We start from the raw sequence: 15,463 nt of genomic DNA on the forward strand, positions 1-15,463 counted from the left end.
CTGCAGTACAGACAACATATACAGGTACTACTGCTGCAGTACAACATATACAGGTACTACTGCTGCAGTACAGACAACATATACAGGTACTGCTGCAGTACAGACAACATATACAGGTTCTACTACTGCAGTACAGACTGCCTGTCTGTAGAACTGCGAGGCTTCCTCTGATTGGTGATCCTGTTATTGGTACACGTGAAATGAAAATAAAACAGTGACATCACTGTTCAGAGTTTTGGTGGGTGATTTTGTCCGAGTCCTACATACAGTGGATGAAGGTCACATGATGTGGCTGTTTTCCCAGAATGCATCTTGTCACTGACATTGATGTATGATTGTGTTTCAGGTCTTTATTGACAGATTTCGGTACAATGCTAACAGAGCAGCTCAGGTCCAGAGCAAACTCAAACTGCTGGAGAGGCTGTGAGTATTAATACACCTTAGATACACCTTAGATACACCCTTAGGTACCACCCTTAGGTACCACCCTTGGGCACCACCCACATGTAACACCCTCAGGTGTCTCTGGTACAGTGACTCATCCTGTTGTCTCTTCCTGCAGACCTGAGCTGAAGCCCCTTGAAAAAGAAAGTGAGGTCACTTTAAGGTGAGGAGACAAACCGGTGGTGCCTGGTTCAGATGCAGGTGTTGATTGATTGATTGATTGATTGATGGATGGATGTGTTTTTTTCCACAGGTTTCCAGATAACTTTGAGAAGTTGTCTCCTCCCATCCTGCAGTTAGATGAAGTCGAGTTTTATTACTCCGCAGACCAGCCTCTCTTTTCTGGACTCAACCTGTCTGCCGACCTTGAGTCTCGCATCTGCATCGTACGTGTCATCAGTTATCAGTCATCAATAATCCAGAATCAGGGATGTATCGGTTGTGACGTGTTGTGTTTCCTATCAGGTCGGTGAAAATGGTGCCGGTAAAACGACCATCCTCAAACTGCTGATGGGCGAGTTAACGCCGGTCGGCGGGGTCAGACAGGCTCACAGGTGAGACACCCAGTGGACCAACCACAGCAGAGAACTTTCCTGAGTGTGTTTACCTGTTCATACAGACTGTTTAACTGTTTATGGGAAGTTTACAGACTGTTTATAGGGAACCATTAACAATTTGTTAAGGGAGCTGTTTCCTCTGTTTGTGGGTACTGTTCAGAAAACTTTTTACTATTTTCAGGGAACTGTTAACTCTTTGTTTAAAGGTTCCATGTAGGGAACCATTTACTCTGTTAAGAGAGGGTAAGGGAACTGTTTGCAGGCTGTTTTTAGGGAACTCAGGGTTTTCCCTCCCTATCTAAGACAAAGGCGGGCCGCCTAGGTGATTTTGGCCGCTGCCTTGGTTTCAAGCGTGTGTTTGCACAGGGGGTGTTCAGATGTAGTGTCTTTTGCGCGCACAAACCCATTACTTTCAATGTAGACACACGTCATGCATGCTCACAACCCAAAGTGACGCCGTAACAGCACACATTTGGTGCGATACGCTTGTTATTTCGTCTGGCGCACAGCTCCACGGACCTGCTTCTCCCTCTGGTGTTGTGTCAGATCCCGGTTCCCCCTCGGGCTGTGTCTCCCCCACTGTTTCCCACAGAGCTCTTCCCCGTTTGAAAGGTGAAGGAAGCCCGTGTGTGGAAAGACGTCGCCTCCGAGAAGTAGAATGTGTATTATAGAAGAGAAACACATTTCAGGACCGCTGACTTGTATCATCAGAACGGACATTTCTTGTGATTTTCAGCCTCCTTTCATATTTAATAGAGGGGGGACAATACCTGACAGTAATATTCTCAGCTGACAGGATGTGCCTGTTGTAAAGGGTAAATATAATCATAGGAGGCTGAAAATCACAGGACATGTCTGTTCTGATGATACAAGTCAGCAGAGTGAAGCTCAAGCATGTTTCACATTTAATAGAGGGGGGGACCGTATCTAAAAGTACAGCTGTCAAGATGCCCCCCCGCCACAGGCCTTTGCCACCTTGGTCTTGAACAAACCCAGGGAAAACCCTGGAACTCTTTATAGGGAAGTGTTTGTGGACTGTTTTAGGAAACTGTCGATTGTTTTTAGGGAACTGTTTGCAGAATGTTTTTAAGGAACTGTTTTTAGGGAATTGTTTGCAGATTGTTTTCAGGAAACTGTTTATCGGACTGTTTTTATGGAACTGGTTTTAGGGAACTGTTTGTGGACTATTTTTGGGGAATTGTGTACTGTTTTTAGGGAACTGTTTGTGTACTGTTTTTAGGGAATTGTTTGTGGACTGTTTTTAGGGAACTGTTTGCAGGCTGTTTTTTAGGGAACTGTTTGCAGAATGTTATTAGGGAACTGTTTTTCGGACTGTTTTTAGGGAATTCTCTGTTGACTTTTTTTAGGGAATTGTTTGTGGACTGTTCTAGGGAACTGTTTGTTGACTGATTTTGGGGAACTGTTTGTAGGGAATTGATTGTTAACTGTTTTTAGGGAACTGTTTGTGGACTGTTTTTAGGGAAGTGTTTGTTGACTGTTTTTAGGGAACTGTTTGTGGACTGTTTTTAGGGAATTGTTTGTGGAATGTTTTTAGGGAAGTGTTTGACTGTTTTTAGGAAAGTGTTTGTTGACTATTTTTAGGGAACTGTTTGTTGACTGTTTTTAGGAAAGTGTTTGTTGACTATTTTTAGGGAATTGTTTGTTGACTGTTTTTAGGGAAGTGTTTGTTGACTGTTTTTAGGGAAGTGTTTGTTGACTGTTTTTAGGGAAGTGTTTGTTGACTGTTTTTAGGGAAGTGTTTGTTGACTGTTTTTAGGGAAGTGTTTGTTGACTGTTTTTAGGGAAGTGTTTGTTGACTGTTTTTAGGGAAGTGTTTGTTGACTGTTTTTAGGGAAGTGTTTGTTGACTGTTTTTAGGGAAGTGTTTGTTGACTGTTTTTAGGGAAGTGTTTGTTGACTGTTTTTAGGGAAGTGTTTGTTGACTGTTTTTAGGGAAGTGTTTGTTGACTGTTTTTAGGGAAGTGTTTGTTGACTGTTTTTAGGGAAGTGTTTGTTGACTGTTTTTAGGGAAGTGTTTGTTGACTGTTTTTAGGGAAGTGTTTGTTGACTGTTTTTAGGGAAGTGTTTGACTGTTTTTAGGAAAGTGTTTGTTGACTGTTTTTAGGGAATTGTTTGTTGACTGTTTTTAGGGAAGTGTTTGTTGACTGTTTTTAGGGAAGTGTTTGTTGACTGTTTTTAGGGAAGTGTTTGTTGACTATTTTTAGGGAAGTGTTTGTTGACTGTTTTTAGGGAAGTGTTTGTTGACTGTTTTTAGGGAAGTGTTTGTTGACTGTTTTTAGGGAAGTGTTTGTTGACTGTTTTTAGGGAAGTGTTTGTTGACTGTTTTTAGGGAAGTGTTTGTTGACTGTTTTTAGGGAAGTGTTTGTTGACTGTTTTTAGGGAAGTGTTTGTTGACTGTTTTTAGGGAAGTGTTTGTTGACTGTTTTTAGGGAAGTGTTTGTTGACTGTTTTTAGGGAAGTGTTTGTTGACTGTTTTTAGGGAAGTGTTTGTTGACTGTTTTTAGGGAAGTGTTTGTTGACTGTTTTTAGGGAAGTGTTTGTTGACTGTTTTTAGGGAAGTGTTTGTTGACTGTTTTTAGGGAAGTGTTTGTTGACTGTTTTTAGGGAAGTGTTTGTTGACTGTTTTTAGGGAAGTGTTTGTTGACTGTTTTTAGGGAAGTGTTTGTTGACTGTTTTTAGGGAAGTGTTTGTTGACTGTTTTTAGGGAAGTGTTTGTTGACTGTTTTTAGGGAAGTGTTTGTTGACTGTTTTTAGGGAAGTGTTTGTTGACTGTTTTTAGGGAAGTGTTTGTTGACTGTTTTTAGGGAAGTGTTTGTTGACTGTTTTTAGGGAAGTGTTTGTTGACTGTTTTTAGGGAATTGTTTGTTGACTGTTTTTAGGGAAGTGTTTGTTGACTGTTTTTAGGGAATTGTTTGTTGACTGTTTTTAGGGAAGTGTTTGTTGACTGTTTTTAGGGAATTGTTTGTTGACTGTTTTTAGGGAAGTGTTTGTTGACTGTTTTTAGGGAATTGTTTGTTGACTGTTTTTAGGGAAGTGTTTGACTGTTTTTAGGAAAGTGTTTGTCGACTGTTTTTAGGGAATTGTTTGTTGACTGTTTTTAGGGAAGTGTTTGACTGTTTTTAGGAAAGTGTTTGTCGACTGTTTTTAGGGAATTGTTTGTTGACTGTTTTTAGGGAAGTGTTTGACTGTTTTTAGGGAAGTGTTTGTTGACTGTTTTTTGGGGAATTGTTTGTTGACTGTTTTTAGGGAATTGTTTGTTGAATGTTTATAGGAAACTGTTTTTAGGGAACTGTTTGCAGACTGTTTTAGGGAACTGTTTCCAGACTGTTTTTAGGGAAGTGTTTGTCGACTGTTTTTTGGGGAATTGTTTGTTGACTGTTTTTAGGGAAGTGTTTGTTGAATGTTTATTGAGAATTGTTTTAAGTGAACTGTGTGCTGACATGTTAAAGGGAACTGTTTTTAGCAAACTATTTTAGGGTACTGTTTGCAGACTGTTTAAATGGACTGTTTGCGGACCGTTTTTAGGGAACTGTTTATAGGGCACTGTTTGTGGACTGTATTCAGGGAATTGTTTGACTGTTTTTGCGGACTGTTTTAAAGGGAAGTGTTTTTTGCAAACTGTTTTAGAGAACTGTTTGCAGACTGTTTAAAGGGACTGTTTGCTGACCGTTTTTAGGGAACAGATTTTAGGGAACTGTTTGCAGACTGAAGTTTATCTTTACTCATCAGGAACCTGAAGATTGGTTACTTCAGTCAGCATCATGTGGACCAGCTGGACCTGAACGTCTGCTCCGTGGAGCTGCTGCTCAACCGCTTCCCTGGTAAATGTAGCAACCACAACATCAATGACATCACACTGTGGCTGCGTCACAGCCTGTGACTCTGCTCTTCGGTCCCTCTGATTGGCCTGTGTCTGTGTGTCGCAGGTCGGACGGAGGAGGAGTACCGCCACCAGCTGGGAGGTTACGGAATCACCGGAGAGCTCGCCACAAGGCCGGTGGCCAGTCTGTCTGGAGGGCAGAAAAGCCGAGTGGCTTTCGCACAGATGACCATGCCATGGTAGTAGAAAGCTCAGGGTCCAGCTGTTACTGATGATGATGATGATGATGATGATGATGATGATGTTGTCTCTCTTACCGTCAGTCCAAACTTCTACATCCTGGACGAGCCGACGAACCACCTGGACATGGAGACCATCGAGGCTCTGGCTAAAGCTCTCAACAAGTTCAGAGTGAGTCGGTGACATCATCAGATGTCTGATTGGTCAGAAGGTTCAGGGTCACACCTGACAGGGTAGACGTTCCCTCATTGGTTTTATATACATATATATATATGTATATAAATATAAATTATGATGTCATACCTGATTTCAAAAGTTAATTTAGTGATTGAATCAAATGTTTGTTTTCATGCCTTTGCGCCGACATCAGTCATGACCAGAGGTGTCCATCCGTCTGTCCGTTGCTTTCATGTGAACATATCTCAATGTATCATGCTGGGAATTTCTTTAAATTTGGCACAAACGTCCAATGAACGTCCAGGATGAAATGATTCAATTTTGGTGGTGAAAGGTCAAGGTCACTGTGACCTTGGGTCCATTTCATTCTTGTAAACACAGTATGTCAAGAATTGTTAGAGTGAATTTCTTTTAATTTGGCACAAACATCCACTTGGACTTTGACTCAACAATGAACTGATTAGATTCTGGTAGTCAAAGGTTAAGGTCACTGTGACCTTGCATCAGTCTCATCCTTATTAATGCGAGGGAATGTTTTCAAATTTAGCACAAACATCCTTTGGAATCAGGGATGAGCTGATTAAATTCTGGTGGTCAAGGATAAAAGCTCAAGGTCACTGTGACCTTGCATCCATCTCATTCTTGTGAATGCAGAACCTCCAGCAGCTTGAAGGAATTTCATTAACTTTGACACAAACATCCACTTGGACTTGGATGCAGGATGCACTGATTAGATTTTAGTGGTCAAGGCAAGGCAATTTTATTTATATAGCACCATTCATACACAAGGCAATTCAATGTGCTTTACAAGAGAAATACGTTAAGATAAAACATTAAAGGAACAATAGATCATTAAAAACAAAAGCTAAAAGCAAGAAAAACAGTGCAGAAAATGCATTTAAAAAGCAAACATAAGCAAAAGCAACCAGCAGACAAATATAAAAACAATAGCTACAGATTATCCTAACAATAAGTTACATATCTAGTTCACTGGTAAGCTGCAGTAAATAGTAATGTTTTAAGCCCTGATTTAAATGAGTTGACAGTTTCAGCCGACCTCAGATATTCTGGAAGTTTGTTCCACAGGCGGGGAGCATAGAAACTAAAGGCTGCTTCACCTTGTTTGGTTTTGATCCTGGGAACACTGAGTAAACCTGTTCCAGATGATCTGAGGGGTCTGGATGCTTCATAACGTACAAGTATATCAGAGATGTATTTAGGCCCGAGACCATTTAGTGCTTTATAGACAAGTAACAAGATTTTAAAGTCTATCCTTTGACACACAGGAAGCCAGTGCAGTGACTTAAGCACTGGTGTAATGTGCTCCACTCTCTTGGTGTTGGTGAGGACTCTGGCAGCAGCGTTCTGGACGAGCTGCAGTTGTCTGATTGATTTTTTACTCAGGCCTGTGAAGACACCGTTACAATAGTCCAGCCTGCTGAAAATGAAAGCATGAACAAGTTTTTCTGTATCTTGTTTAGACAGAAATTCTTTTATTCTTGCTATGTTTTTAAGGTGGTAGTAGGCTGATTTAGTAATTGTCTTAATGTGACTATTGAAATTTAGGTCTGAGTCCAGAACTACACCAAGATTTCTGGCTTGATTTGTAGGTTTTAGTGTCATGGCGTCAAGGTGAGCACTGACTATTGATCTTTGTTCTTTGGGGCCAAAAACAACTATCTCAGTTTTGTCTGTGTTTAGTTGTAGAAAATTCTGGCACATCCACGTATTGATTTCGTCAATGCACTTATTTAGTAGATATAGGGGACTGTAGTCATCTGGTGACACTGTTATGTAAAGTTGTGTGTCATCTGCGTAAGTATGGTAGGAGATGTTATGATATTCCATAATCTGAGCAAGAGGGAGCATATAGATGTTGCCAAAGGTCAAGGTCACTGTGATCTTGCATCAGTCTCATTCTGTCGGACTAAATATCTCAAGAATAGCTTAACTGAATTTCTTCTGAATAGATTTTGGTGGTCAAAGGTCACTGTGACTTTGTCTGCATTTGGGGGGGCAGTCAGTCCAGAGGGACTTGGGTTGGGAACCGGAGGGTCGCCTGGTCAAGTCCCCGTCCAGACCAGCGTGGCCTGGTAGCTGGAGAGGTGCCAGTTGACCTCCTGGGCACTGCCAAGGTGCCCCTGAGCTAGGCACCGCACCCCCTCGCTCGGGGCACCTGACCAAGGCAGTCCCCTCACTCTGACATCTCTCCACTTAGTGCATGTATAGGTCTTGTTTGTACATGTGTGTGTTCGGGCCTGTGTGTTAATGACAACAAGAGTGAAAAAATTGAATTTCCCCTCAGGGGGATTAATAAAGTATATAAAATTTTAAAAACAATAAATTAAAATTCTTGTGAATGCAATAGCTCAAGAACAGCTTGAAGGAATTATATCAAATTTGGCACAAGCCTCCACTTGGAGTCAGGGATAAACTGATTCGATTTTGGTGGTCAAAGGTCAAGGTGACTGTTACCTTGCATTTGTCTTATCCTTATTAATGCAATTTCTCGTGAACACCTGAAGGAATTTTTTGTTTAAAATTTAGCACAAAGGTCCACTGGGAATCAGGGGTGAACTGATTGGATTTTGGTGGTCAAGTGTCAGAAGTCAAGGTCACAGTGACCTTGCATCCATCTCATTCTTTTGAACTCTATATGTCATAGCAGTTTGAGGGAATTTCTTTAAATTTGACACAAACGTCCACTTGGACTGAGGAATAAACTGATTAGAATTTTGTAGTCAAAGGTCACTGTGACCTCACAAAACATGTTTTTGTCCATAACTGAAGAATTCATATACTGATTATGGCAAAACGTGACACAAATGTCTTAATAGGTTAAAATAATGAAGGTCAACAGGTCAAAGGTCAGCTTGACTGTGACATCATCATGTTTTAACGTCACATTTGGTCAGATACTGCAGTGGTGACTCTGAACTTGAAACTGATTGGTCAGATCTTCTGTTTCATGGAAACAGTAACTTGACCAGAGGGCGGAGTTATACGACTGCAGGGTTTAAAACACTTAATGAGGTTCTGTTTGATGGCCTTCAGGTGTGTCTCAGGTGTGTTTCCTCATTGTGTGATGTTATGTGTTTCAGGGCGGGGTCATGCTGGTGTCCCACGACGAGCGTCTGATCCGGTTGGTGTGTAAGGAGCTGTGGGTGTGTGAAGCCGGGAAAGTCAGACGCATCGACGGCGGTTTTGACGAGTACCGAGACATCCTGCAGGAGCAGTTCAGGAAGGAGGGGTACCTGTGAGGCTCCGCCCACTGACACAAATCCCACCCCCCTCTCTTTAACATCATCCTGTCATTACAGCCAATCAGTGGCTCGGAGCAGACCGGAGGACGTTTTCCTCTCTGAACTGTCTCACCTGCTGCTGCGAGCTGATTGGTCATTTCTGTTCACCTGTTGAGGTCACAGTGAACTCTGACGGAGGAGGCGGAGCCATCACCAATCATTTGGAGTTTATTTAAAAGTTAACGTCACGTTGAACCTGAATTTTGTTTTGTATCATCAACTCTTTTATCAGTTTGAAAGGACGCTTACATTCAGAGACACTCCCCAAATAAAGGCATCAGATCATGTGTTCACTCTGTCTTCTTCTACTGTCCTTTAATACGTTCATCAGAGTCTGGTCACGCCACCGACGTGGACGCCATGCCGAGGACCAACTGGTAAAAGTGCATCAAATTTTATGAACTGTTGATGTAATTTTAATAAAGTTAAACTGACAGATAAACAAAGAGCAGTAAAAAGTATTTCCCTCTGAGTTTTAGCACGAAGTACAGATGTGTCTGTAGTACTGGAGTACTGTCCTGGATTACTGGAGTACTGTACTGGAGTACTGAAGGTCAGTCTATGTCTCCACACTGGCGATAGCTCTGACCAGAGGCATTATGTTTTCTGATGACCCACCTATTGTTGTGAGTGTGATATCTTGAGGTAACTTTTGGCTCAAACGTCCACTTGGACTCAAAAATTAACTGATTAAAATTTGGTGTTCAAAGGTTAAGGTCACTTTGACCCTCGCAGCATCCCATTCTCGTGAACATGATATCTCAAGAACGCCTTGATCTAATTTCTTCAAATTTGGCACAAACTTCCACTTGGACTCAACAATGATCTGATAAGATTTTTGTGGTCAAAGGTCAAGGTCACTGTTACCTTGTATCCCTCTCCTTCTCATAAGTGTGATACCTCACATTTTCACCTTTGGCACAAACATCGGCTTGGACTGAATGATGAACTGAGTAGATTTTTGTGGTCAAAGGTTAAAGGTCACTGTGACCCCACTTGTCTCATTCTTGTGAACACAACATCTCAAGAACACATTGAGCTATTTTTCAAAATATTTGGCACTAACATCCACATGGACTCAAAAATAAACAAATTAGATTTTGGAAGTCAAAAGCCAAGGTTACTGTGTCCCTGCATCCCCCTCACTCTTGTTAATGCAATACCTCAAAAACACCTGAATTTTTTTTTTAAATACCACTTGGAATCAGGGATAAACTGCTTTTTAATTTTGGTGGCCCAAGGTCAACTGTGACGTAGCATTCGTTCCTCGTTTAAGTGTTACCTCAAAAACGCCTTTAGGGAGTGTCCTTACAATTTGGCTATGATGATGAACTTATTACATCTCAGTGGCTAAAGGTCACCATGACTCCGTCTGTCTCTTTCTAGTGAAAAAGCCTGTAGGGAGTTACCCCAAACTTGGCACAAACGTCTGCTTGGACTGAATGATGAACTGATTAGATTTTGGTGGTGCAAGGTCAAGGTCACTGTGGGCTTGTGTCCATGTCAATCTTGTGAATGTGATATCTGATAAACACTATGGAAATTTCTTTAAATTTGGCACAAATGTCCATACTCAGGATTGAACAGTTAAGAATTTGGTGGTAAAAGGTAAAGGGTCAAGGTAAATTTTAGATATTACTTTATTAATTATTCCTGCCACTGCTGGTGTGTTCAGGGACGCTCTGAGATCTGAGCTGCAGCAGCTAATTGTCAGAGGAAATAAAGACAGGAAGTCACACGGCCAATAAATTGTATTAAAACTTTATTGACACCTCGTCAGACGTGATGTCAGAAACACACTGAGTTTGTAACAGAAGCTCGGAGGATTTTAATTTACTGCAAAGACCAGGAGGGTTAACAGACTGTGACTTAATGTCATCAAATAACCCCCAGAATACATCCCATAATAATATGAATTCTTGAGAACAAACGACCTTCAACACAAACGTCTCGAACAGTGAGAAGTGTTAAATTCTGGCTGTGAGGGTCACATGGTTTCCGCAGATCACATGACTCCTTCGGAGGAGCTCACAAACCAGGTCCTGGTCCAGCGGGATGCTGGTTGAAGCAGCGGTGCGTTATTGTGACAGTCTGACACTGCATGCACGGCATTCCTGCGTGAAGTACTGTGTACCACTTCCTGTGCCCGCTATGTGGCGCTAGAGAACGCACAGTACAGAGCAGCTGGGGACGCCACAGTCACAGGATGTCTCTACAGCTCAGGCATCCGGGCAGCTGCTGTGTCCCGCCCTGTCTTCTCTCTCAGGTGAGGCAGGACGGCATCCCTGTAAAACACCTCCAGTTTGGACACCATCTCTTCCCACAGGTCGGGGTCAAAGGTCACCGGGACGACGGCCAGCTCCTTCAGGGTGAAGACAGCGAGGTCTGCCCGCCGCAGGCCCGTCACCGCCAGCTGACACTGAATCTGTGTGAAGTAACTGTGAGACGTCTTCAGGCGGTAGACCGGGGACTAGGACAGAAAGACAGGGAGAGGACGTTAACCACAAGGAGAGGACAACTGGGAGAGGACATAAGAGACAGGGAGAGGACGACTGGGAGAAGACATTAGAGACAGGAAGAGGACGACTGGGAGAAGACATTAGAGACAGGGAGAGGACGACTGGGGGAGGACATTAGAGACAGGGAGAGGACAACTGGGAGAAGACATTAGAGACAGGGAGAGGACGACTGGGTGAGGACATTAGAGACTGGGAGAGGAAGGGAGAGGACGACTGGGTGAGGACATTAGAGACTGGGAGAGGACATTAGAGACAGGGAGAGGAGTACTGGGAGAAGACATTAGAGACAGGGAGAGGACGACTGGGGGAGGACATTAGAGACGGAGAGGACGACTGGGGGAGGACATTAGAGACAGGGAGAGGACGACTGGGAGAGGACATTAGAGACAGGGAGAGGACATTAGAGACAGGGAGAGGACGACTGGGAGAGGACATGAGAAATAGTTTCTTGCCTCTTTGGGCTCCCGTCCGTCCTCGTCCTGTATCTCCAGACAGAAAGCAGGGTCGTTCCTGCAGGCGTCCTCCACCCGTCTGTGTCTGTGTTTGTAGGGACACTTCACCTCCAGGCAGAGCAGCCATTGGCCCGTCCGGTTGTCCGTCACAATGCCGTCAGGACTCGCAGCCAACCAAGGCCGCCGAGCGTCAATGAACAAGCCACAGTCCCGCACTGAGACGGGCCGCGCCATAGCAGCGCTCTTCATCTTCTGCAGGAGGATATCATCATCATCGTCATCATGAAGGGATTACTGTAGGCATCGAAGTACTTACAGCAGTCCCTACAGTACTTACAGTCCCTACAGTACCTACAGTACTTACAGTCCCTACAGTACCTACAGTACTTACAGTACCTACAGTCCCTACAGTACTTACAGTACTTACAGTCCCTACAGTCCCTACAGTCCTTACAGTACTTACAGTCCCTACAGTCCCTACAGTACTTACAGTACTTACAGTACCTACAGTACTTACAGTCCCTACAGTCCCTACAGTACCTACAGTCCCTACAGTACTTACAGTACTTACAGTCCCTACAGTACCTACAGTACTTACAGTCCCTACAGTACCTACAGTCCCTACAGTACCTACAGTACTTACAGTACTTACAGTACCTACAATCCCTACAGTACCTACAGTAGTCCCTACAGAACCTACAGTACCTACAGTAGTCCCTACAGAACCTACAGTAGTCCCTACAGAACCTACAGTACCTACAGTAGTCCCTACAGAACCTACAGTAGTACCTACAGAACCTACAGTAGTCCCTACAGAACCTACAGTACCTACAGTAGTACCTACAGAACCTACAGTGGTCCCTACAGAACCTACAGTAGTACCTACAGTAGTCCCTACAGAACCTACAGTATCTACAGTAGTCCCTACAGTACCTACAGTAGTCCCTACAGAACCTACAGTAGTACCTACAGTAGTCCCTACAGAACCTACAGTAGTCCCTACAGAACCTACAGTACCTACAGTAGTCCCTACAGAACCTACAGTAGTACCTACAGTAGTCCCTACAGAAGTACCTACAGTAGTCCCTACAGAACCTACAGCAGTACCTACAGTAGTCCCTACAGAACCTACAGAAGTCCCTACAGAACCTACAGTAGTGCCAACAGAACCTACAGTACCTACAGTAGTCCCTACAGAACCTACAGTAGTACCTACAGTAGTACCTACAGAACCTACAGTATCTACAGTAGTCCCTACAGTACTTACAGTAGTCCCTACAGAACCTACAGTAGTCACTACAGAACCTACAGTACCTACAGTAGTCCCTACAGTACCTACAGTAGTCCCTACAGAACCTACAGTAGTCCCTACAGAACCTACAGAACCTACAGTAGTCCCTACAGTACTTACAGTAGTCCCTACAGAACCTACAGTAGTGCCAACAGGTCTAGAGAAACATGAGTACTATCACTGTTTCAGAAGTGTGGTAACAACCTGGTACGAAAGTTTAGGTACTTGTGACAGTTTTAACATCAGGTGTGTTGAACTGTACCTGATACCTGCGGACCACCTCAGCCTCCATCTGGACCCCCCAGGACATGGCTCTGGTCTGGATGCTCCGCCCCTCACCTGTCAAGAACCAATTTACTTGATTTACAAATAGCCAGTCCATCTTATTTTAGTGATTTATTTTTGTTACTTCTTATTCAGAGCCTGTTACAGGGGACATGGCCATGTGATTTGGGGCGGGGCGTACCTGTGATAGCAGTCAGGTATGAGGTGGGTGGGGTTGGGCTCTTGCCGTTGCTGAAGCGACAGTGAGCAATGCGATGAGCCACGGAGGCTGTGATCCGGTTCTTCCTCCAGGCGAACCAGTCCTGGTTGGAACTCTGTCCACGAGTCAGAACCTCCACTTCCTCCACAACACCCCTGTCCAACTGGACCTCCAGACCCAGAGGGACCTGCTCCGGTCTGAGAGGGCCTCCCTCCGGGTCCAGATCTGCAGCATCTCTCTGAACCAGCTTCCTTATGGCTTTCTGAGCACTCTGTCTCTGTCCGCCAGCAGGTGGCAGTCTCACACCAGGACCTAGATCAACCTGAGGGCTTCTAGTCTGAGGGACCCCCTTCTGAGGGATCCCAGTCTGAGAGCAGCAGACAGCTGCTGCTCTGGTCTTCTGGGCCGGACTGGTTCTGGGTTTGTCTCCGGGTGTCTGGATGCTCGGGTGGTATCGGACTGTCGGGATGACAGTTTTCTGCTTTGTGTTCTGATTCTGCATTTTTCACGTCACCTACATCAGAACAGGAAACATATGACGTACAATAAGTTTGTTCTTTAGCGCAAACGAGAAATAGGTCATTCCAGTACCACATGTAGCCTACCACCTCACTGCAGCATGGTTTTCATGTTCTTTGTGTTTTTACTGATTTATTTTTTTTAATTTCTCGTTGGTGTTTTTATACTTTAAATCCTGAATACATCAGAGTCCTCGTCGTTTGGGGCTTTTATTTTGAAAACCTGTAAAGTGACGGCCGGATGTTGTTTAACCCTCCTTCTAAATCAGGAGTAAACAGGTGGGCGTGTCTTCTGTTGTTTTTCACTTTAAAACCGTTTCTTATAACATCCTGAATACCGACATCTATAAACTCAGCACCAAACTCCAGTCAAAATTTGTGTGAAAAAACAAAGCCATCATTTAAGGACCGAACAGTGACGTCAGACCAGCTGTTTCGGTGTTTACCGGGTTGTTCGGAGCCGTTAACGTATTCGGCACCAACCTCATGGAAGCAGCAGCACGTATTCAAATGGCATTCTGTGATTTTTGGAGCTGACAGTGGTGGTACTCGTCCCGCCAGATGGATCGCTGTCAGGGTCCCTGAGTGAGCAAGTCAACCCAACCTGAAGGTTTTCATGACGTCATTCGAAGCCGAATCCTTCAGAATATTTACATTTCTTGAGAGACTGTGTCAAACAGCTGCGATAACCAGGCAGTAATTACAGGTGAGGAAGGAAACGTTAAAGTGCGACATTTATGAATGAGGTTTGGTGAAAACTTGTTGGAGCGTCTCCAGAATGAATCTTAGCGCAGCTTGTTTTAATTTCCAGTTTGTGTAGTTGGTATTAAATAATTCTCATTTTCACTCTGACAGTCCGGATGTAAATAATTTACTGATTTAAATAAACAGAGACAAACAGAACTAACAGAACAGATCTCACCTGAACGGTTGGAGTGTGTCGGAGTGAAACCTGAAGTGAAACTGAGCGGATTGAGTGTGACTCATGACCTCGTGACAGATGGAGTGTGTGTGTGTGTGTGTGTGTGTGTGTGTGTGTGTGTGTGTGTGTGTGTGTGTGTGTGTGTGTGTGTGTNGTGTGTGTGTCCGGGCATGTTCTGTCTGAGTTAACTCATTAAAGGAAAAACTGGATTCGTTCCTTTAGAGACACTGTGTTTTTTTTCTCCACATTGATCACAACAAAGTGTGTCGGATATAAAGAACCGTCAGAGTGTGCTTTAGTCCTTTGAAGGTCCACAGAGCCATATGTACCCCTCTGAACAAATGACGTCACTAAACTTGCGGCAAACCTGACGGCCGACCTCACCTGTCTCTATTTTAACATGTCGACTTCACAGAAATGATTTTCAGAAATATGTCAGAATTAATAAAGTGAAAGTTTCAGTTAAAACAGAACACGTGTTTATTGTATCGTTTCACATCTGTGAGGCCTTTGTGTCTCTTTGAAGTTGTTTTGCATCTCTTTGTAGTTGTTTTGTGTCTCTTTGTAGTTGTTTTGCATCTCTTTGAAGTTGTTTTGTGTCTCTTTGTAGTTGTTTTGCATCTCTTTGAAGTTGTTTTGTGTCTCTTTGTAGTTGTTTTGCATCTCTTTGTAGCTGTTTTGTGTCTGTTGTTGTTTCACGTCTCTTTGTTGTTTTGC

General features: G+C 43.5%; 3 protein-coding genes across 5 annotated transcripts in view; 2 read left to right on the forward strand and 1 right to left on the reverse strand.

Moving 5' to 3' along the window:
• abcf3 (ATP-binding cassette, sub-family F (GCN20), member 3) overlaps positions 1 to 8,847 on the forward strand; it is a 26,042-nt gene extending 17,195 nt beyond the window's left edge. For all 3 annotated transcript variants that reach the window (XM_050067593.1, XM_050067596.1, XM_050067597.1), the window contains 8 exons: positions 347 to 423; positions 563 to 607; positions 698 to 830; positions 910 to 998; positions 4,751 to 4,842; positions 4,948 to 5,080; positions 5,165 to 5,252; positions 8,360 to 8,847. In XM_050067593.1, the coding sequence (XP_049923550.1) occupies positions 347 to 423; positions 563 to 607; positions 698 to 830; positions 910 to 998; positions 4,751 to 4,842; positions 4,948 to 5,080; positions 5,165 to 5,252; positions 8,360 to 8,518 (816 nt within the window). In that variant the 3' untranslated portion in view covers positions 8,519 to 8,847. The remainder of the gene's footprint in view (positions 1 to 346; positions 424 to 562; positions 608 to 697; positions 831 to 909; positions 999 to 4,750; positions 4,843 to 4,947; positions 5,081 to 5,164; positions 5,253 to 8,359) is intronic.
• Positions 8,848 to 10,305: 1,458 nt separating this feature from the next.
• On the reverse strand, positions 10,306 to 14,852 carry LOC126405583 (uncharacterized). Its single transcript, XM_050069393.1, has 5 exons — positions 14,747 to 14,852; positions 13,289 to 13,820; positions 13,085 to 13,161; positions 11,532 to 11,783; positions 10,306 to 11,030 (listed from the first exon to the last, which is right to left on the reverse strand). Exons 2-5 carry the CDS (start codon positions 13,806 to 13,808, stop codon positions 10,773 to 10,775), a joined length of 1,107 nt encoding a protein of 368 aa, XP_049925350.1. The 5' UTR covers positions 13,809 to 13,820; positions 14,747 to 14,852; the 3' UTR covers positions 10,306 to 10,772.
• LOC126405594 (dual specificity protein phosphatase 14) overlaps positions 13,827 to 15,463 on the forward strand; it is a 5,368-nt gene continuing 3,731 nt past the window's right edge. Inside the window, exon 1 of the mRNA XM_050069401.1 lies at positions 13,827 to 14,530. The gene's annotated coding sequence lies outside the window, so the exon portion shown is untranslated. The remainder of the gene's footprint in view (positions 14,531 to 15,463) is intronic.

The sequence above is a fragment of the Epinephelus moara genome, chromosome 2, assembly GCF_006386435.1.
Source record: "Epinephelus moara isolate mb chromosome 2, YSFRI_EMoa_1.0, whole genome shotgun sequence".
Taxonomy (NCBI): domain Eukaryota; kingdom Metazoa; phylum Chordata; class Actinopteri; order Perciformes; family Serranidae; genus Epinephelus; species Epinephelus moara.